Source organism: Trachurus trachurus (genome assembly GCF_905171665.1).
Source record: "Trachurus trachurus genome assembly, chromosome: 22".
Taxonomy (NCBI): Eukaryota; Metazoa; Chordata; class Actinopteri; order Carangiformes; family Carangidae; genus Trachurus; species Trachurus trachurus.
The window spans coordinates 25,211,330-25,235,145 of record NC_139907.1 but is presented as its reverse complement, the minus strand read 5'-3'; the positions used below and the strand labels follow the sequence as shown (position 1 = coordinate 25,235,145).

Genomic DNA, 23,816 nt, shown 5'->3' with positions numbered 1-23,816 from the left:
CGCTGTTTTGGGTGAATGACGTCAAGTGCGACCTGGAGGTGTTAACCACTTGTGTGCCAAAGCCAAAGTAGTGGCTTTTTAAAAATATAATTAATTGTTACTCAAACCTGTCCAAAAACACTGTTTTATCGAAGCATCAACATAAGATAACCGTAGTTTGAGGATGTGATCTTAAAAAAAATAAAAAAAAATTTTTTTTTTTTTTTGAAAATTAATATTCGGGGCTAATTAAAAAACACCCGGGGCTTTAGCCCCGAATGTTTTAGCCTAGGGACGCCACTGGTTACGAGTGGCCGTTATAGTGACTTTCACCGGTAAAACAGGTCGGAAAAACATGAGTGGGTTGCCTGGAACGCTACAAAGTCGCAAGTTGTGACTTGAAGCTGTAATTTACGGTTTCAAAATCCTCCCTGGAACGCAGCATTAGCCAAAACGACCGGATCGCTTACTTCTGCTTTAAATAAATTAAACAAATACCATGGTCAAATCAAGTCTCCTGGTTTCCCATTATTTTGCAGGTTCTGCTGCTTTGTTTCCCCTTTTCACTCTAAAATTGTAGAAAACTTAAATAATACACTGATATTGCTTAGAATATTGCAAAAGAATATTTCATGTTTAACTTTCACCTTTTGGAGATCATTTCATCTTCCCCTTACTGAACTGTTCACATTAACAGAAATTTTGCCCAGGTGTACCCAAAATGTTTGCATGCTACTGAATGCACACCTCTGTAAATTTAGAGTCACCAGTCAACCTAGCATGGATGACCCATGCAGGCACATGGAGAACATGCAGATTCTTCCCAGAAAGCCCCAAAGCCTGGGAATCAAACCCAAAACCAACCACTGTATACCACCACACCCTTTTTTTGACTTGAGATTCCTTAAATCAAAATCATGTTTACTCTTTGGTCACTAGGCATGGCCCCCAGATTAGTAACACCATGCAGTGTGTTTTGTGTGTTTGTTGCAGAGGGCAGAATGGAGATCACATACAAATATTGAACCTACCACAGAAAAGTCTTGAAGTTAAGCTTTACATAAGTTGTATACAAAACCCAGGGAACAATCATCTAAACCACCAGATCTACAGTGGAGAGCCTCCAGAGTATGATCACTTTTCATCACATGGGACCACAAGAATTCCCATAAAAGTCCTACCTAGTGTTCCAGTTGCAGCTTGATTACTAGGGTGAACATGAGGGACAGACCAGATCTCTGTGGTCTGGGTTTCTACAACACTTCACTAATTTTATACAGTTGTATAATGAATCCGCAGAAAAAGAATGATTTTTGCGTTGCATTGGGTCGACTACAATAATGAGGTAATGAGTTGTCACAGCTAACTAGACAATGGTTGACAGATGCAAATTGCATCATTACACCGCTTTGATTACATGTGGTGTTGCATGGCCAATCTCCTCTGGCTCTTTTACAACACAGTGAACAAAGACGACATATTCATGGATGCTTTAAAACTCTCTTACATTAACTAACCAACAACTTTATTACTGCTGGGCAACACTGCAGTAGATGGACCATATTTTACAATATGATGGTGCAAAGAGCCCAATGCAACACTTGAGATTCTAAGGATTTGATATACTGAATATGACAAATGACAAATTGATGAGAAGGACAGAAACTATTAATAACTAAACTAAGCTTTACAAATAATCATGTGACTGTTCAGAACAGACTGATTTCTTAGTTTATAGTTGAAAAATATGTAAACTAAATACAGGTACTGTACCTTGAATGTGGCGTCTATGCATTGGTACAATACTTTAAATTCATTCACTGCAGACTCAGTGCTGGGACTCCTACCTGTGGTACTGTATGGTTTAACACTGAATCCTGCAGGAGCCCTCACTTCTTCTCTACTCTGTCTCTCCCTCAGTCATCCTACATTGTCAATAAAGGGGGGAACACACACATTTCAAAATAAGTGTTTCTTTCATTAAAAATGTTTAATTTCCCACAACAACATACAAAACGTAATAACAAAAGACATTAAGAGGCTTTATGAAACTAAAGCCTGAGACAGGTTTTCATTTAATGGTTGCAAGCTGGGTGCTGTCGTGCTACGACCTGGCAGACTCCTCCTCGTCCTCTTGTTGCATTTGCTCGATGAGTTTCTGTCTCTCAGCAGCCTGCCTCATCCTCATCATCACCACGCTCTCGTAGTCACGCTCGTTTGTCAGGGCGTTCTGCACAAGAGAGAGAATGTCAAACAAGGTAACTCAGACGGGTTAGTATAACAGGGAAAATGCTGCAACAAATCTGTGTATGTTTTTAAAGCACGTATAATCTTAAACACCAATCTGTATAATTGCCGTCTTCACAACAGATATAATTAGCCAATAACATAAATATCTGAGCCCAAGATTCCTAGAATTCTCCACAGAACATGTGATATTATAATGTTGTTATAACAAACACAACATGCAGTACAATTTTAATCCTATTTGCCTTGCTTGTTTTTCATGTCTTTAGAATAAAAATAAACTGAGGTATTATTATTTTGATAATCATTTAAGTGATTTTTTTCAAGGAAAATATTGAATAACTTTTGCCTTTTGGGTAAAAAGCTTGAGTTTAGAGCAGGGGTCTATAATGTTTTTCAGGCCAAGGACACCCAAACTGATGATGAGATGGAGCAGGGCCCCCCTACTGTATAATGTATAAAGCTGTGTTTTATAATAAACTAGGCCCAGTGCCAGGTATAAACACACCTTGTTATTGTGCATTCAGTACTAAGCTATTCAAATAATACATGTTCATATTTAAGGGGACATATTATAGAAATATCCCTTTTTGAAGGCTCTTTAACATATATTTGGGTGTTTGTCTTGCCTTTCGGCCGCAAAATGTGAGAACTGACAAAAAGATCTGTAATGTTCAGGCTCCCTAGGTTGAAATCCACATGGTTTTATCAGCTGTTCCCTCAGTTGTCTTCCAGTGATGTAACCAGGTTTTGAATTTGCATAACCCCACCCCTACCTGGGACCGGTAGAAGGGGTGGGGCGGGGCAAGCAGTGGTTGATTTGCATTTAAAGGGACAGGCACTGAAACCAGCCGTTCTGAACAGGGCTGTTTTGAGAGGATGAAAAGTTGTGATGTTTGATCCTTGGGGTATTTTGACCGAAGCATGTCACAGACATGTCTTTAAAACACCTGGGAACCATTTTAATTTGTGGAAAGGGGGCATGATATGTCTCCTTTAATGTTTTTATTTTAAACATGTACAGAAACAGTGAGCCGTGCCACTGCCATAGATAAACAGACCTCTTAACTGATACCAATGCCAATATCATCAGTGCCTGTCGACTGCATGATAATCATGCAGACAGGCTGTTCTTGACATCTTTATTTTGAACTAAACAATTTTGAGAAAACTGTTTAAATAACCAAAAATTTGGCGACCCCTCTGCAGTACCTCGGTGGACCCCTTAGGGGTCCCATACCCCCTGTTGGTGTAGAGGGTATTGCTGGGATTGACATGTTTCAGTTTATGGCTCAAGGAATAAGTCATTGAATTAAGAAAACTGTCCAAGTGATTGATAATTAAAATAAACCGGAATGTCATATACAGTACGGTATAACTGCCCCAAATATGGAACCTGACAAAGCTCGACCAGAGCCATAATAAAGGTCTTATGTAAAGGGTAACTCAGACCTCCCAACAAGTAAACTAATGTATAAAAGCAGTGGAGTGGCCCTTAATCAGTCTCCAAGGGAAAATGTCTTAGGCGTCATTACACAGGCAAGGAGTCATACAAAAGTTGAACATGTCTGTATTTTATAGCATGACAACAATGACACCACTGTCACCGTTCACTGTCTGTTTGTTTTCACGACGGGGTCCGTGGCTGCAGAGTGGAGCAGAGGTTCGCCTGGGACAGATGCTCTCATCTCAGTTACCATCAGCATGACGGCAGGCTGAACATGCATGAGACAGCAGCATGCAGAGCAACTGTGACAGGGTAATTCCGCTGCCTGAGGTCATTAAACCCCAAAATGAGGGCTGGGATTAGGCCTGGCAGTCGACTTGCTGTGTGTATGTGTGTGCGTGCGTGTGTGTGTGAGACAGATTCTCCAACTGTGTGAGGTAGGGGATCAGAGAGGGCAGCCACCACCTAATGGCTAATCAAGCGGGGTGGACGGCCAAACGCCTCACAAACACACACAGGCTACAAATGCCACACACAAGCCTGGATACACGTCCAGGTACAAGAAAGAAAAAAAAAAACGACTGTGAAGAAGCGAGGAGGCACTTTTGAAAACATGCGAGCAGAATGTGTATGTTTGCATTCTTCCATAATTTAAAATCGACACTCGCAGACACAGTTGTGCCATTTTTTTAAAAAGCAGAGCGAGGCACGCATCCACAGAGTAAGCCACTGTTTTATAGGATTATATCCAGGAAGTCTGCTGGGCCAAGGAAGTGTCTCTTTAACAAGACAGTGAGCTGCAGGAGAGAGTGAGTGTGTGTGCGTGTGTGTGTGTGTGTATATGTATGTGTGTGTGTGTGTGTGCATGAGGGACACAGAGAGCAAGTGAGAGCGATTTTGAAGAGGAGACGTAGTTTTTTTTTTGTCAATGCGCTGGCTGAGCTGAGGCATCTGGAAAACATCAAGGGGACTCCAGCATCCATGTGCTGAGAGAAAGAGGGTAAGAGTGGAGGAAGAAGAGAGAGGAGAGGAGAGGGTCGGTGAGGGGAAGTTACCCCCCGCTCCCTCCCTCCCTCCCTCCCTCCCCCCTCACCCCTGGATTGAGGAAAGCTGCTATTATCATTCCAGTAATGTGAGCTCAAGCCCCTGTCTGACACGTAACTATGAAATATCACGCGAACGACATTAGGTAAATAAATGACTCTTGCATCTTCGGATTTAACTAAACACAAGCAAGCACACAAGCGGGTGCTGGTGGAAACCGGTGGAAACACTCCCTCCTCTCCACGGGGCGCAGCTCCGCCCTGGCCTGCCCTCTACTGGCCAATACTGTGAAGTGCACCTTTAACGCAACTCCTAAATGGTCTTGACCTGTTGTGTACCCAGCGTGGTCACGGGTTGGACAGGACCGGGGCTAATGATGGAGGGGGAATTCTGAGCTTTAACAGGTGCTTTATGGGCAAATGTGACGCATTTTCTTCGCAGGATGAGGGATGTTTCCTTGCCCGGGGTGTTAACTTACAATGTACATGTTTAGCCAATGCATCACTGTGTAACTAAATACTCGGTGTGTATATATGCATGCGTGCGTGCGTTGTGTGTGTGTTGCAGTGCGGCTGGGCCTCCAGAGTGAGTAGGAAACCGCAGAACACAAACAATGGGCCCCCGCACAAAGCCAAGGGAGGAGGATACAAGGCCACCGCAGAGGTAGGATGATTGTAAAACACACATACGCACGCATACGGACAAACAAGCTGAGGATTAGCTATGTGACATCAGCACATGGCTGGCCCTCTAAACAGCACATCCCAGCCTGACCCCAGGCCAGTAATGACATCATGAATACCAGCAGTGCTGTGAGTCAGGCAATATAAGTATACACACACACACACACACACACACACACACACACACACACACACACTCTCTCTCTCCTTCCCACACACAGGAGGCATCTCTCGGCGCAGGTGGCCACTGCATTCCCCCGGCGTAACTTGTGGAATCAGCTGCAAATTACACAATTTTTCTTTATGTGTGTGTTTTTGTGTGAGTATGTAAGCATGAGAGCATCAGTGATGGAGTGAGTGTGTGAATATGCAGTGGTAATGGAATCCCGTGGTGAGATAACCACCGCCGCTCCAAGAATACTCAACAGTTTCAGTGTGCTTTAAAAAAAAAAAAAACATTTAACGAGCTAATTTGAAGTTTTCCTGTTGCTACATGGCCAACGTTAGCATTAGCAACTGTTTATTTACCAAATCTTGCTGAGAGCTTCACTTCTTGTTGTGTTTACAGTAGGATATAATACATGCTCACAGCAGCTCCACTTCTTCAAGGCAGCGTGGACGCTACAGCGAGACACGGGACAAGGCCTAGACCTAGAGACCTAGAGACCTAGAGACCTAGAGCTGGTCAGCAGGCAAAGCAGCAGGAGAAAAGAAGTGATAGAAACAGAAGCAGAAGAGTTTGCTTTGCTTCAGACAGCTCTTTGAGAGTAAAGGAACAATGTTTGAGGCTGAAATTGTGGTGTTTCTTGTAGACGGGGAAGTAAACGGTTGTTCATAATAACACGGGCAGAACTTACAAACAAGTGAACAGCTCCTTTAAAGGTCTCTGGAGCTCTACCACAACACCTTTCTTCTTCTCTTTGATGACAGTGGTCATGACAATTTTATTAAGGATGCACGATAATGTTCTTTTTCCATCAATACTGATGACCAACAACTTCCTGCTTCTCAAAACCGATGCCAATATCGATATACACACCTGAGGTTAAGAAAGGCTAAGATGTAGTGAATATAGATGTCACAATTAAGTGTTTTTACAATTAATATGAAACGCCACAATTAATTAATCGTAAAGCTTCCTAAATACCGTCACTTTCCAAAAAAAAGATCATGTCGGAACCATATTGGGAGATCAGCACCAAAGTAAAGGTAAATGCACAGATACTGGTCTATAATATGATACCGTAACACTGAACTGGTAGGAATTTAAATGTTTTTTTTAAAATAAACTTAAACATTTGGTATGGATGAATGATTTCCCCTGGGGGGTTAATAATTGGTCCTATATTAATAGATACTTAAAATATTTTGTGTATTTAACAAGCAATGTAGTTATATTGACTACATTTGATTTTCCACATTCATATTGTTGTGAAATTAATTGAATCGTAATAATTTGTGATATCGTAATACCATGATTATTTCTATGATAATAATCGTACTGAAAAAATCTATAATCGTGACAGCACTTGAAAATAAGAATTGTATTCTTAATTTGCTTGCCTGGGTAAATAAAGGTTAAATAAATAAACATCCCTAGTAGTGTGTAAAGATGAATAAGCTCTGTTTTTTACCTAACAAAATAATATAATATAACCAACATCACAAGAAAAACAAGAACAGTTATGATTCTCCAAAAATCAACATTTATCATTGTTTCAAATCAACTTAGGGGGCAAAAGGACTTATTATCCTATTATTATTATTTTGGCCGATAATCACTGGTACCGATAGTTCTCATGCATCCCTAAATTTCATACTCATCAAACCTCTTCATCCCTGCTTGGCATGGATGCATCTGCATGCCTCAGATTTGTAGATCTATTGCAGCAGCTTGACTGGGAACAGCCACTTCATTGTGACCGGCACAGAAAGAAAGCAAAAGTCCCGTCTGCCATTTCTCTGCAGCTCATTCAAAGTTCTCTATTAGGCAGGATCATAAAAAGGTGATTACTTTGACCACCATAAAGGTCTAGTCTAGTATAGTGTTTTTCTTAGGGAAGTACTATATGGGAATTAAAGCTTAAATGTACTTCCTGTGTTTAACCCTTTACCTCCACATGATCTGCCATCTGGTTTGTGAATGGAACAGCAGGACTGAACCTGCTTTTATGTCAGTGAGGTCTAAGATAAATCTGCACATGTAGTCTTAGTGAACACATATTCAGATGATTGACTGTGACTGACACTATTGTACAGGTCAATTATTCATAAGCAGGCTGAAGAATTTACAGACAGACTTGAAACTATATTGGGAAATATGTCCAAAATACAGCCAGCTTCAGCCAGCCAGGTAAAATGAAGGGGGAAAGGAGTGGATCTGAGGTGTCATGTGAAAACCTGTGTGCATGTGGTTGGACAGACGAGAAGCCTGTTGGATGGGGATGGAGGGTGCCTTTGGAAACTGTTAAAGTAAAGTAAATAAACAGTGAAAAGAGAAATGGCAGCAAAGACCTGAACTTCTGGTGCCCTGGCATTTCTCTTTATGATGGATGAGCTCAGGGATCCTAGAATAGGCGAGACGTGGGGGTTTGGCCTCTATAATATCTAACAATACATCGTTGTAAAAGCAAAATTATGTCTTTCACATCCGAGCCTTCCGGGAAAAACCCTCTGATTGCAAAAGATTTCCCATTAAAACATAAGGGGCCACGGGACTGGTAAGAATGCAGTCTGAACCTTGGAGATGTCAAAAAGAGCTCAGGTATTTTGAGAGGAGAAGAAAAACAGAAAATGATATCAAGGTTCCAAACACAATAGTGAAATGTCTGTTTGTTCTGTGTATGTGTTCCTTATCTACAGAGCAAACAGCCAGTATAAGGCTAGCACACTGTTTACTTCTACTAAGTAAACCAAATATCACAGCTGTGATTTAATAATTACTAAAGATTGGGTGCCAGGAGACGGAGCAGTGCATTCCCAGTTTTCAATGACCGCCCACCTTCTCTGGGGGGAAAAACAGCAGCATGTTATGTGCATTAAACTTTTCAAATTGCTGCAAAACCCTACAAAAAAGACAGGAAAAACAGTAACTCAAGTACCTGATTTCTATGTATAATTTGCTTTACAGTATAGAGCTTTTATTTTCTGGAGGTGGATTTCTGCCTTTATTGGACGTTTGGCTGTTAAGAATGACAGGAGAAAGGGTCCAGATTCTAACATGAGACAATGCAGCTCTAATGTATTTTCCATCTGAACCCTACCACAATTCTAAGTGTATAGTGCTAAAATATTTGTCATGATGTAGTACTGTATGTATCTGTGTTGCAACTACAATAAACAGTGATGATGTGACATAAATAAAGTAATAGGGAAATGTTATTCTAATAATGATAGTAATATTAAAAAGGTTCAAGGTTCATCATTTCTATCAGGTCAAAAAATGTATAATTATATGCCCCACAATTTAAAAAAAACATGCTATGCTATATCATATTGGAAAGGCATAAGGCCAAAACCACATGTTCAGGAACCCAGTGAGACACAGGATGACTGGATGTGACCCCTCCTCCACCCACCAGGTTGGGCTCAGGCTTGGCTCAATGCTATCCCATCCTGTCACATTCTCCATTGCCAACTTCATGCTGTGCTTTAAAGAACGATATAGGTCATCAGATGTTTTGTCACTTCACATCTATATATATTTCTCCATGAATGCCCCAGCCTGTTCTCTTGCATGCTGTTCTGGCCCTGATGTGAAATAATCCTGCCAATTAGAGGATACTGTAAGCTTTTGTCATGCATTGATGAGTCGGCATTTGGTATTCAGCAGCATCACACCTGGACTCTGACTGACGTCAGGCCTCTGCTGTGTGACAGTCATGCGGTGTCGACACTTCCTCTTAGCAGCCAGACCGCCGAGTTTCTCTTGGAGCGCCTTCAAAAGGCTCATCATTGAGTCATACGTTTGGAGACAAACAGAGAAGGCAACGGTTGAGATGATGACAAATGCTAAGTTGAATGTTCCCATCAGAGCTGATGAAAGGAGATTACAAAGAGGAGCTACTAGACAGACATAAAGTAGTGTCCCAGTTTCGATCGTCTCGTTTCATGGTTTTGCAGAGCTGAATGTGCTGAGTACGGTATGTCCTGTGTTTATCATTATTGGACAATGTTTTTCATAAAAAAAAGGGAATGAGACGGAGCTTGCTGTAAATCTAGTCTAAGTGCTGGCTGTCTGAGGGCCTCCATTGAGCGGAAGATGGAGAACACACAACAAAGGGCCAGAAGAATATCCACCAAAGCCTCAGTTTGGGCTTCTAGCGCCAGTCAAAGCAATATCTGGAAACACTTTTTATCCTGCAACAACAAAAACACGCAGCATCCCAGATTTCAGGCCCAGCATAGCTGCATCAAACCACATTGCCCGCTATGGTCAGGTCTCAGAAAAGAGGCTCATGCAGAAATCCAGCCGGGGCTGAACGTGTCAGCTCACAGGCTACATAGCATGACAGCGCTGCTAACAGAGTTACCCCAGCCTTGGTCAGACAGAAAGACTTGTGAGGTCATTCCCAGATACCACGGATAAAACCAGCTGATCGCCCTGATTGTCTTCTAGCATGAAAGCAGATTTGTGGTCGTAGGTGGAGGGAGGAGGGGGTTTCTCAGAAGAGATGTACAAAAATGTTCTGTTTCAGTCTTGAGTAAATGTTATGATAATTTCATTTGCGTGAGTAATTGTGTCTGGTCTTGCAGACTGTTCTGGCACTACGGTTCAGAGCGGGAGAACAAGAGGATCAGGCGGCACGCCTATTGTGTTTTGGATCAATTTGAAAGGACTAGAGGAATAGTCAAATAAAAGACATGAGTGGTCCATTTCCTTCACACTCTGCATGTTTAGCTTTAGTTTAGCGAACAAGGGGATGCGGTGAGACTGGACGGAGGGATTTCGGAGCCGCCATGTCCTCCTTTCTGATGGAACACAGTGTTAAGAATAGGATGGGATAGGAATAACTTTATTCATCCCAAGAGGGAAATTCATTTGTCAGGAAGCTCATCTATTAGAAAAATTAAAAGTATTAAAAAGGCTGATGTCCGTAGGTATGAAGGATCTTCTGTATCTCTCCGTCCTACAGAAGATGTTTACTATGAGAATAAAAAGATATAAGCATGACGGCTTTTTGTGACTTTGAGTCTCACTTAAAGGAATAGTTCACCAAGAAATGAAATTCAGTCATTATTGGCTCACCCTCATGCTGAATACTCCGGATTCCTCAAAGTGCATCTGGAGACCCAGAGGCCGGTTCGTAGTCCAATGAAATCCTTATATGAGAGTCAATAGCACCGGACACAAAAAGTCCATAAAACTACACAAAAAACATTTAATATTCCTCCATACTGCTCATCCACTGCAATCCAAGTAGTAGCAGGCTGTAGAAATGTCCTAAATGGCGTAATTTCCAGTAAACTCTGGACTATATCCCTTCAGGACACTTGGATTGCAGTGGACGAGCAGTGTGGAGGAATATTACAGGGTTTTTGTGTAGTTTTATGGACTTTTTGTGTTGGGTGCTATTGACTCTCATATACCTGTAAGGATTTCATTGGACTACGATCCCCGCTCCCGGGTCTCCAGATGTACTTTGAGGAATAAATAACTACTTCAGAGTATTCATCAGCATGAGGGTCAATAATGATTAAATTTCATTTTTTGGTGAACTATTCCTTTAAAATACACAAACACAGGGTGTACAAGACTGAGCAGTATAAACAATAGTCTTTCTATCCCATAAGACAAAAAACAGCTATCGTGCCCTTCGTGCAAATAGCAATTACTTCCTGTGAAAGCCCAACGAAACGCTTTAACCCCGCCAGTTATGATGAATTCCACAGAGCTGAAAGGAGTTTTGCTGTTGTGACACAATTTCCAGTATTACTACAGCATTCCAAAGGGCAAAGACAACACGCTGGAGACGTGAGAATTGGAAACGCAACATGTTATCTCTCTTGTGTAACCCCCGTCGTGCCGCGCCTGTCCATACATGTCTGTGTGCGATAGTATGCTTTGGTTACTTTAGAGAAGCTATAGGCCTCCAGTCAGGCAGAAGGGCCTGCAGGGTGGGGGCCGACTCAGAGGCTTTAGACGAGCCAACAACGGCCAGGAACCAGGAAATGGGCAGCGCGGGGGGACAATGACATGGAGATTAGAGATCAGTGACCGTCCTGTTTGCTCACTCACTTGTGGCTTCCTTTTTAAACATAAGTGCACATCTACACAAACTCCACTTGTTGTGCACTCACAATCCTATTCAAACTCAACCTCTGTTGCCCTTCCCACCGACACTCATCATTCAGCCGGAGGGGGGGAGGAGGGGGGAATTAGCCGGTGGCATCAACATCACAGGAACTAAAATCAGCTGCTACTGTGTGTAACCCGCAGGTAATGTAATGGGTGCTGCCAAACAACCGCGAGGAATGACTTTATACCTTATGACTAAAGGTCCGACACGTACCACAAACAGGATGATATCATCTGACGGCTGGCAGACGTTCCTCAGAAGGGGGATGACAGCAAATATAAACTAAGACTAGCCTGAAGGAAAAGCCTCCACCTGGACGCCCCAGCACTCCTGAACTCTGATCCTACCTATCTGCCTTATCTCTTTTCTCTAGAAGACTTTCCCCAGAAACACACCTGGAGACTTCTGCAGGGCTACAGTGGGAGTTGACACTGGGAAGGATCTAAAAAAAAAAAAAAGGTTCAAATGTCCAAGGACTGAACACACCTATTTAAGTAGCAGTATGGACAAAGGTAAGAAAAAATCTCCTTACAGTCACTGGAGTGTGGACTGTATTAACTGCTGCACTCTAATGTCAAAGTTGACCCTCTGAAGACAATGCTGTTTTAACGCATTGTTTTTGTTCGCTCTGTCTCAAGACTGTGCAACAACAGCTTCCCTGTAATGACTGGACAAGTCCCATCATGCCGAGGGAGTTTGTCAGGGTGCGCAGGTAGACACAGCCTAGTTTCCTGACAGAGGCGTGTGTGCATGTGTGGGATTCAAATGCCTTCTATTTGCTCGGCGAAACAGGTAAGGATTCAAACGTCCGTCTTTTTTCTATTGCTGTTCATCACCCTGTTAGACAAACAGCTGTATGAAGAGAACAATCTTGAATTGGATTGCTTTTTAACTTGTTGCTGATCAGACAGATTTCACATCTGTCCCGAAGATGGATTGTGTATGGCAGCCCTGAGAATGATCTATTAAAACGTGTTCCTTGGCCAATCTGTTTTAATGGACTACTTTAATTTTTACTTGGTTATGAAGTGTTTCCTGAACATGATACTCATGGCTGAAATCCGAAGACTCCTCCTTGGCCAAACTGACATGTTTGGAAAGGAATGCTGTTGTGTCCATGCTCTCCAATCTCCCGCTGCTACTAAAGTGCCGATAAAACCTTTACAAGCCAACAAAACCTGTTTGCTATAGTGACTTACAAATTTACAGAGTGCGTGTTTCAAGTCACGAACACAGACCTAATGTGGGCAAAGCTGTTTGGGAGACCATAAAATCACAGACACTGAGCAGATTATCTAATCGACATGCCAGCGCTGATGAACTGAGTTCTGCTTTACTCAATAAAATGATTACAGGTCACGGAATGCAAAAAAAAAAAAAAGGGGGGGGGGGGGTTTCTCTTTTTGACCATGTTTCACTCTCATTTCAAGTGTTATTGTATCATTTCATTTTAACCAATATGTTGGCTTTCAAGTCCAAGCCTTTCAAGTGAAATTTGAAAAATATAAAATCTCTAAACTACAAAGTGGAATTTATTTTTGAAACATTATGACTGGCTGCAGTGTGATGTTATTTGTGGAATAAGAATATTTCATTTTATTAACTTCCACGTCCAGAGTCACTGCATACCTCTCACACCACAGCAGAATAAACTGACTGTATCCCTGCTATTTGTACTTTCCTCAGAAAATGGTAAACATATGCTTAGTTATCACTGTGATTTCTGACAAATAACAGTAAAACCTCAGGCTCTCCTGAAAATAAAAAAAGAGATACAACGCACTTAAATGCAGATTCCCGATTGGTAATTGTTTTTCCTGCAACTTTTATTGCTTTTGTTACTGGAAGTCTTGAGCAAGCTTAACAGACGTCTTTTGGAGGATCTGCAGAAGACCACACCTGCATTACGGGAAACACACTCATTTGAAAAGCAAATATTTAGAAACAAGAGCTTCAAAGCATTGTTGGAACATCCCCCTGCTGCCAAATAACACTGCATTTCATTAGAGCGAAATCAAGTGGAGCAGGTGCAATCTCTAAACAATGGCTGTCGGTTCACATCAGGCAGGCTCGTACAGTCCAGTACTTACATCTGGTGCTGAATTTCATGACAAGCACAGACCTGCTCCATCTTCTAACAATATGAGGAGGAAGCCTGGGTTATCGAAAAACTGATTTAAGGTTTTATCAATTATCTTCAGAGAAAATCTGCCACCAGACTCTATCTTTAATCATTTCTGCTCTTTTGTGATTTGTTGCAGATGGCATCATGGTTTTAAACTTCACAACTGCCTAGAAATTCGCTGTTGGACAAACGAGGACATACAAAAGACTACGAGGACCTTTTTTGAATATACGAGAACATTCAGTCCATCTCAACCAGATCTCCCAAGATGCCTTTCAGAACACAGTCCCACAGGAAGCCGTCCTCTGGCCGCTGGTCCAGCAGGAGCTCCAAGCGGCGGGAGGTGCTGTCGGTCAACATGATCAGCCTGCCGCTGGCTGATTTCCGCCACCTCTCGCATATCGGCGGTGCCCATTCGGACAGCTTCGGAGACCTGTCCTTCTTGAAGATGGGCCACAATTTGCTCCTACAAAGCTCCCAGAGCGAGCAGAACCTCTTCATGGCCTGCTCTCCGCCGCCGAAGCCCCCCCGCCTCAACCTGGATGGGACGGATGGTTCCGAGAGCCCGGACTGGTCAGTCGGCCACCAGCACAACGCCTCGCAGAAGAGGAAGAAGTGCAGCTCTATGCCGCTGCTGGACAGTGAAGACGGAGAAGAGGAGGGAGAAAAGACGGACGGGTTCCAGAGGGGGAACGCCGTCGCTTACAACCAGAGTCACAGCCTGGGTCGGGGCAGCGTGAGTTCAGACAAGGACGGAGACTCTTCTGACATCTGTGACAAAACCGACGGACAGATAAAGGACGAGGACAGTGGCTTTTCTTTTAGCCTGGACCTGGGCCCTTCGATCCTGGATGATGTTCTGCAGGTGATGGACAAACTGCACAATTAGACAATTACAGGACGGCTCTAATAATCAACTGGGAGAGTGATCCAAATCGTGATGGACACACTTCATGGACAAACAGAATCCATCAGTGATCTTACTTGTTTAAATGAACCTATACATGTGTCTCTACTATCCCAGTGACTAAAAGCCTCTGGAAGAGAACTGACAGCATTGATATTTCAATGCAGGTAAACCAGCACCATGGAAACATGTTCACTTGTGAATCAGATCATTATGATCAGAGGAACAGAACAACCAGATATCGTCTTTGTCGGCCACAGGATTTGTAAAAGAATACGCACAATCCGGTCTGAAAGGTTAGACTGAAAAATTAAATACGCAACCTACACAAAGTTAATGATCTGCTTAGATTCATAATGAAACCCTGTCTGATGTCAAACTCCAAGCTAGACATTTTTACCTTCCTTCACTTCCCTCCTTTGCTAGTGTAATCCCCCAAACCACACAGCGCTGCGCTGAAAACGGCTGTTAAGACTTAAGAGTGTTGTGTTTAAGAAAAGAAAAGCTGCGGCTGGAATCCAAGGTCCTCGAGCTGTGATGTCTTGGCTCTTGGCGTGCTTGCCAATCTATTGTGTGCAGAGGGCAATTTTTCCTCCGCACGCATCCCAGAGGCCCCACTCAAAGGTAGGGCTAAGGTACCCCCCATCACTCTCCACGCAGTGAAAACAAACACTTAGCTCTGCTTCCAATAAAAACCAGCCAGTGGTGGCAGGTTGGGCTGCGGACCAACCCAGGCCACAGGTCCAAGACCTCAGAAGACGAAGAAGAAGAAGAAGAAAAAGGCTGGAGCAAGCTGTTTGCTTAGCTGCAAATCAGAGTCCGATGCTCTGGTGAGTGGCGCACGAAAGGGAAAGTGGTAAAGGGTAACGTGATACTTCCACATATGCAGGGGGTGTCGAGGGAGGAGGACCAGAGACATCCATTACTGCAGCACAAGTCCTGATGAGGTTTTAAACACTACCTTCTGACTAAACAGGCCCCCGACACGTGAAAAAGACATGCTTGCATCTCACACACACAGACACGCACTGGCACACAAGTGCAAAGAGAGACACCTGTATACGTGTAAGCACGCGTTGTCAAACAGAGATTTTTGGAGACGATCTCGGGTTTTGTCCCTCAGGTTTAAAGAGAGGAGAGAGTCAGGACCGTCTGTGCTTTAGTGGGAGGTGGCCAAAAGGCTGCGGGGCAAAACCAGAACCAGTCAAATTCCTAGGTGCCCCATGGGTCGTGCTGCAAAATAAACAAACCACAAGTGTCCCGCTCCTACAAATAGATTCAGAACTCTATGTATGTCCTAACAGACACGGCAATGTTTGTGGATACATCTGCACTGTGTATCTGTTTTGGCATCTCCTATTTTAAACTGGATATCACTGCACCCGTTTCTTGTATATGTTCTGACAATAACACATTGTGAAACTTGTGAAAAAAAAAATGTACTTTGTATTTTTGGGGAAGTAAAGAAAAATATGTTTCAAATTCCAAGATTGGTGGTTTTGTGGACAGAAGTGCTGGTGTCAACATTTTGAAAGTTTGTATGAGAGTGTTTACACACACCCCGATGGACTGACATTTATTTGGCTTTGTAACCATCAGAAGCCACTGTGGAGGCAATAAACCCTGTCTGTCACTTCCACAGAGAAATTACAGCCTTGGACCATCCGACACTACGAGCAGAGCAACAGAATATTATTTCAAGGTGAAGAGATACACAAACTTAAATTAGACAAGCATGTCAAGCAGGATTTCATGGAGAGTCATGGTAGTGCTGTGAAGCGGACTTTGAACTTGTGGGTTGCTAAGCATACGGTGCACCTGTATCACAAAGAAATGCCATTCAATGGGTAACCAGGGTGTGTCTGCAATTTGTCAGACTTTTCTATACAGGCTGCTTTTTCATGATAAGGTGGAGAAAGAGCTTTTTAGTCACACAGACTTTACTTTGGACAGTCTTCTCTCGACTGCTACAATGAGCCTTTATGATCAAAGCCTCATTTATTCTTAACAAAAAAAGAGAATAATAATATATTTGACAGACACTCACCAAACCAATTACTGGGTTCAGAAAATGCTATTAAAAATGGTATTTTATGTACTAAAGATAGAACTGATTAAAGAAAACTTCTGGCATTATATAAAAACTAAAATGAACTGGATAGAAAGCCTTCCTGCAGACAAGGGCCCTTAGCTGCTTATGACTCTGCAAACTATACAAGAGCCCTCAGTGTGAAGAATCACATAAAGTTAAGCTCAACAAGAGTTCAGCCACATGACTGATGTGAGAAGAAAGAGCCTGTAATTGAAGACAAATTATCTTGTCTGCACTGCACAAACTGGCCGAGCTGTGAAGTATCCCAATCACATCTGGTACCACTTCACTCCATGCAAAAGTCTAAACTCACTGTCATACAGATTACCAAGAAACCCTGTCATCTCACCGTGGAGTAGCTGTAATGAGTTATTTATTTTGTCAGGTACTAACTAAGAAACCTAGAAACATTGTTTTGGAAAATAGGAGACGTGTCCTTCGACTATAATTATATCTCCCAGTTCAACCTTATGAAGTCACTGGAATACTAGAGGATAAACCTGCAAAAGAATGAGATAATAAATGTTGAAATATAAAGAGGAATAACCGACTGAGGATGAGAAATGGAAATATAAAAAAACAATACAGGTATTTTCAGTTATTTTCATACAAAAAAAAAAGATTTTCAGTATATTTTAATTTTTTTAACTTTTTTTTTTTTATCCCTATACTTTTTTCCCTTTGTAACAGAAAAAGCAACAGAAACGTACAATATGGAAATGTATAACACACTATATAAAAATACATGGATGACTAAAAACTAAAAGATATAAGAAAAATGTGTTATTTTGGTAACAAATAAAAAATATATATTCTTTATATTTTATGTTTATTTATATTTCCACATTTAAAGCAGATATCAGTGGAATGTTTTTGTTAATATAAGTCCTAAATAGTCCTATTTTCCGTCAGCAATCACTTACATGAAGTATTTCAGCCTAAACACGAGTCTCTCCGTCACTCTGCTCTGCTGTAACCCGAGGAGAAAATTTTCCTTGTGGGATACAAGTGTTATCCAATGAGGAGAGAGAACGGCATGAAGGGCTGTGTGTGCAGCCAAGGGATGCGCGTGAATGTGGTGACGTAGCACGAGGACCAATTGATGCCTGACAAGGGCGGGGGCTGCTAACTCATGGTGCGTTCAAAGAAACTCGTACTTTGTGTTTTTCCTTCCTGTGAAGTCATACCAGTTCGATCTGGTACGAGTTCACGGGTCGGAAGTTACGAGTGGCCGTTATAGGGAACTTTCACAGACAACAGGATGGTAAAAACACGAGCTACGGGTTACCTGGAACGCTACCAAGTCGTAGTTGTGACTTGAAGCTGTAACTTACGGTTTCAAAAGCCTGCCTTGAACGCAGCATTAGCCGAAACGGCCGTGAAGCTGATATCTGCTTTAATAATTCTTTCTTTTATTCCTCCATGTATTCTCTTATTCTTTAACATATTCATTCCTTTTATGGCCCCTCTGTGACTCCATACAACCTTATATTACTGAAAAATACTGTATGTTTTCACATGGGCTCACACACAAAAGGGGATTTTGTGAAAACTGATATTGTTTATACTGTCTGTATCATGTCAGAACATATTATCAAACTATACATGGTTAGGGCCAACCCAGTCCACTACAGCCTTCCCTTCTCGTGAGATACATGATGAAATGAAGGTACATGGGTGTAACGCAATCATTTGGAAATTTTGGAAATTAATTCTGTTTCAAATGGGGAAAAGAAAACAAAAGCTGTGCATGACAAGCTACCCTAAACCAGTTTATCCTTTCTGTAAACTGTGTGGTCTTTTGTTCCATGAAGACCAGACAGTGCATCACCAACAAGTCCAGCCTCTAATAGTTCCACCAAACCTGCCACACAGTATTAATATTAGGTACAAAGTAAACAATAATAACAAAAACATCCAGATGTCCATTATCCCCTATCAGAGCTGAATATGGCACCAGCATGGCCACATACAGTGCATCTCCTCTAAACTCAGGGGCTATTTTAGGTGAGAGTGCACTTTTCAAGCACCAGCAAACTGACGGGCTGGAAAAATAATCCTAGAATAGCTGATCTGCCGCATCTGGTCTGTGTCGTGTCAAGCTTGCGATAACTCTCTGGCTCAAGATGGAAGAAGCAGGCACAGAAAGCTTCAGTTTAAATCCTTTACAATAGACGCACTTTAAATAATACGGTACGCTAAGCTACGTAATAAACCATGAATCAAGTCGCGGTGATTAATGATGGCATCATATCTCGGGAGACACAAACACTACGTCTGGCAAGGAGAAAGCAGATGGTTAGATAGTGATTCCATGTCCAAGACAGTCCGGGAAGTGAGATATGAATTATTAGTCAGACTCTGTGGATTCCATACAGACAGCAGGCCACACATGAAATACTATCATGATGCAGCTTTTATTTACAGCTCTCATAAAGATGTTTTTTTGGAAGACATCAGCTGAGCCTACACTGTGTCTGGTATATGCCAAAATAAATATCAAACAACAAGCACTGTGCTTCATTAAGGATTCACTGAGGCACAATACAATACGAAAACTAATGTTTTCTGTTATGACAATGACTTAAGCACTTTTATAAACTTTTATAACCTGCCCATTTCCCAATCTCTCACTCACTGTGTCAAAGGGTAAAAACATAACAAAGAACCGTCTGGAGATGAAACCAGATCCATTCCCAATAGAGAGGTCGAAATTAAGTCTGGAGCATGGGGAGCAATTTCACACAGTGTGGATGATGTGGCCCTTCCCTATTGTGAAAATTTTTAATATCCATGGTGAGAAAAAGTGGGTGAATGTAGTAGAACTGGTTTTATCTACTCTCTCAACAGGCAGAACAAAAACAGAGCCAGCGGTTCAACGGGCCTCTCTGTGTCTGTGAGAGCAGTCACAATCACATCACAGTGCAGTTAATTATGTTCAAGGTCCCCGGACCCTGAGGGGGGAGGGGGGTCTTCAAGGGGGGCTGGGATTTGTGGCCCTTACTCCATTAGGGCCCAAACATTGACCCCAGATTAGTTTATCAAGCCCACCGGAGCTGGAACTGAAGCTGAGGCTGAAGTCATTCATGTGTGTCTCTGAGCTCCCTGTGGTGAGACCTGGACTCTCCCAGCACTATGTTTGGATTGACAAGGTTAAAGAAGCAAGTCCTCGCCCAAGCTGCTCCTATGTGATTCCAGCTGGCTGGTGTGGGGCAGTGAAGAGGGGAGAGGGGGGGATTGGTGTACAGCAGAATAGGAATCTGAGGAGATGAATGTCATGTCATGTGGGGCCTCTTTAGCAAGAAGTTTTCTTGCTCAGGGCTAATGCGAATATTATCCGGTGGTGATAATGATTTCATTCTCAGGTGCAGGACAAAATGTTAAAAAAAATTTTTAAAAAACATAGATGAAGCAATCAAATATGGATATTTGTGAAGCTAACTGTGTTACCATAATGAAATTTGAAGAGATTAGAGCGACAAGTCCCACTGCGCAGGCTGGGTCTTAGATGCTAGTCCTGACAAGAGGATCTGCAACACTGCACCTGGCTGAGGGGTGAAACCCAGTTCAGTGGCTGCTCGGTTAACAGAGGGACAGAGTTTATTCATCTGCAATCCCCCAAATGTAAAGATCTGTACATAAGGCAGATAAAAATGGACTCAGTGGGAATAAAGCATTCCTTCGTACTAATCTAATGACAAGAAAGAAAAGCATTGTTAGTTCTCAGTGGATACATCTGTAATGAGATTACTCTGTCTGAGATGGAGTTAATGTACCTTTGGTGTCTGGCAGCAGACAAGACAATATTACATGTGCAAAATTAATCAAAAAAGTGGCGATTGCAATATGTTCTGCTGCGATTGCCAAATCACAAGTGGCAACACATCAGAGGGAAAAGTTTTTAAGACAGTTGTTACTCAATAAAGAACAGTTTTGTGCTGCAAATGTTTGGCCTGCAAAAAGTAAATCCTTTTAGAAATGATATAAAAAAAAACACTCATTTATTTCTTTATTATCAACAGAAATACAAACGCACGAGTTCACTTGCCCAAGTGCAGACGGTTAATCAGTCTCACATGCCAGGCTGCCATTATTGTAAACTGCGTCTCCTGGGTTGTTATGTGAAGTAAGGCATTCCTGGGGTCTCCCAGGTCAGGCCCGTGAATGAATGGCTGACCAGAGGCTTTGGGCCGGTGCCGAGCCAGCGCCGAACCACTCCAAAGCAAATAAACTGCGGTCAGTTTAACCAAACACATTGTTCTAGGCCAGACGAGGTGAGCGCGAGCACTGGAGCAATATTTGCACCGCTGATATGAAAATAAAACCTTCCAAAGGTTTACATACCTCTCTTTGTGGGGCAGTGTTTAGGCTGTAGTATTTGTGTTGGAAGTGGTGTACATGGGAAGGCTCTGTGACATGCTTTATGAGGGAGGGGGAGTATTGCGTGTTATACGGTACCTGTGAAGACATGAACTGGCCGGGCTGAGATGCTGGAGTAATAACTTCGGGCTGTCCTTCAAGCCATGAAATCTTCAGGGGGTTTCCACTCAGGCCACATTCGTTCTTCACTGCCAGCTCCTAAACACACAAAATAAAATAAAAAACATTTCTCTCATTATGTCAGGCTAGAAAAACTATTCCTCTTTCTCTCAATATCTGTTAAGGTCGTCTTTTATCTGTCTCACACGTACGGGGACAGTTGGTGAAGTAGACATATAGAAAACACATGTAAGACCTGGACAAAGCTGAATTATAACCGGGCAGACTCCCAGAGTGGAGCTAGAACTTGGAGATGGGCAGGAAGAGACCGCAGACCCTGAACCAGGGTCCTAGTAAACTGGCAGACATGTTTCCCTGGAGGGAAACCACACGCCGCGGTGAGGAAGCCACAATAGAAAAGTACACCATTAGGACAAAGGGCCTGAGGATCCAGACAGTGGGGAACAATGAAATAGCTCAAATCCTTCCGTCCAATGGTTTCCATCAGCACAGAGATCTCAATGAACATCAAGAACAAAAACATCGGTTTAGGTTGCAAATATGGTCCTGGGGCCAGGACGTCTGTGACAGGTGTCATTCCTCGTAATAATCAAACTCAGCAGGTGATCAGAGACTCTGGAGGCGAGCGAGTGGTACGCAAATGTGGTTCTGTGCAAATTTCCACTTTGGATAAGATTTTCATTATTGGACAACAAACAAATGGGGACAGAGACTGGGGGAAGAGGTATGTACTTACAGCTGCTCTCACAGTTGCAAATTCAACCACAGCACTTCCTTTCTTCTTGCTGGATAGGATCACATTCAAAACATCCCCATACTAGAGGTAGGGAACGGGAGAATAAAAGAAGAAGGGCAAGAAGAGGAAGAGGAGAAATGCAGAACATTCAAATTAGTATTTCCTTTCACAGCACAACCCATAACCATGAAAACACAAAGCATATGCAGACTCAAAAACTCAAAACACTGGTGAATATAATAAGACTTCTGGCCAATAAAAAAAAAAGTTTGGATTCAATATGTGTTTGGTTATTGAACCAAATCTCTAATGATAGGGTTTGTATGTTTGAGGCTAAAGTAGTAATGCTGCAAAGAACATTGAGTAACATCATGTACTAAAGTGAGGCCTCTGAGACTTCTCAAAAGAGACAGGAGGCTATACTTTATGTCATCGTTTCAGCTACTCCTTGTACACTGACGACATTTGACGAATGATATTTTTGGCATGGAGGCTGGAAGCAAATGTGGCGGCCGTCCAGCTCGCTGACTCAAATCAGAACAGGGAGGAAAGGTTGGCCAAAAAAGATGGATCAGGGTGAAGAGCATCTCAGTCATTTCCTGACCTCTGCTGAAGTCTATGTAGGATCTGCCTCCGTCCAAGAGAGGAGGAGGAGGAGGAGGAGGAGGAAGGCTAAAAACAGGACAGACCCAAACTAAATCTCTGTTGAATGCAACGTTGTTTTTATTCTTCAGGGTTTGTATCACCTTAAACCAAGGTCTTGTATCATTAACCTTGTTCCAGCCGAAGTGGGGGCCTCGGAGCAGAAAGGAGGCTGGACGTGGCCTTTGACCGTCTCATGAAAATGTAGCTTTCTGGGAACGGGAAAGTCCAGGAATGCTAATTCTTACTAAGGACACTCTGGAGCTAGCCAACAGTGACAAAGGAGACTCTCAAAAGGCCTCTGTTTCATAAAACATAAATATCTGAACATGGGTTTTTTTTCCCTCCTTAAATGAAAATGTATTATTTTAGGCGGCCAAAGTACACAAGGCCGCGCACGTACGCATGCACAAGTACACACATACCATGCTTGCTTTCCCACACAGCGGTGGCTATTTCTACTTGCCCAAACCATTAACTGTCACTCAGCTGAGCTTTGCCATCTCAAACAATAAAAAAAATCCTGAAATTTATTCCCTTTGCTTAAGGATTTAAAAAGGAACAAGCCTTTTTTTTTCCAGTGTTCGCTCGCTGTATTGATTGAGTGTGTGCACAGGAGAAACTCATACGCCTTTTTCCGGATGGCTTGACGTCAATGACACTTGCCCTATCCTCGTTTCAGGCAAACCTATGCCCCACCAAAAAGCCCCAGTGACGGATCATAGCATGAAGTGGTACCAGGTTGCATGAGAAGAGCACATTTCCTAATGCCTCCCCTGGCACTGCTTAATCACCTGGTAAGAGGGCCGCAAACAATGGTGTGCATGACTTTAAAAGGGCACTACAACATTGCCCTCAGCACTTTCACTCCAACAAAACTTAATGGGCCTTGTTTAAGGGGAAGAATAAAATGATCTACAGCGCTGATGTCATGCAGACCTCAAATATGGCCGGACTCTACACGCAGGTTTGTTACCGTAGAGCTCTGCTTTGGGACAGGGAGGTGAAGAGAGATTAACATTCTCACATCAGAATTAGATTGAACAGTATCTGTGATCTAATACTGTAAATGACCTATATTTTCTGATATAATGACCTAAACTATTATATTTTGA

The 23,816-nt window shown here is 42.5% G+C and overlaps 2 protein-coding genes across 3 annotated transcripts in view; one reads left to right on the top strand and one right to left on the bottom strand.

The window, feature by feature from the left end:
* The window catches only part of dnajc17 (DnaJ (Hsp40) homolog, subfamily C, member 17), a 66,219-nt gene that overhangs the window by 26,782 nt on the left and 15,621 nt on the right, over positions 1-23,816 (bottom strand). Inside the window, exons 9-12 of one of the 2 annotated variants that reach the window (XM_083998403.1) lie at positions 22,060-22,140; positions 21,282-21,401; positions 2,091-2,209; positions 1,827-1,904 (exon numbers count right to left, since the gene is read on the bottom strand). In XM_083998403.1, the coding sequence (XP_083854529.1) occupies positions 1,880-1,904; positions 2,091-2,209; positions 21,282-21,401; positions 22,060-22,140 (345 nt within the window). In that variant the 3' untranslated portion in view covers positions 1,827-1,879. Of the gene's footprint in view, positions 1-1,826; positions 1,905-1,977; positions 2,210-21,281; positions 21,402-22,059; positions 22,141-23,816 lie in introns of those variants that run through there. The other variant, XM_083998404.1, reaches the window with a different exon arrangement.
* On the top strand, positions 14,093-14,713 carry LOC311005819 (cdc42 effector protein 3; the record flags this gene model as incomplete). Its single annotated transcript, XM_083998407.1, has 1 exon — positions 14,093-14,713. One exon carries the CDS (start codon positions 14,093-14,095, stop codon positions 14,711-14,713), a length of 621 nt encoding a protein of 206 aa, XP_083854533.1.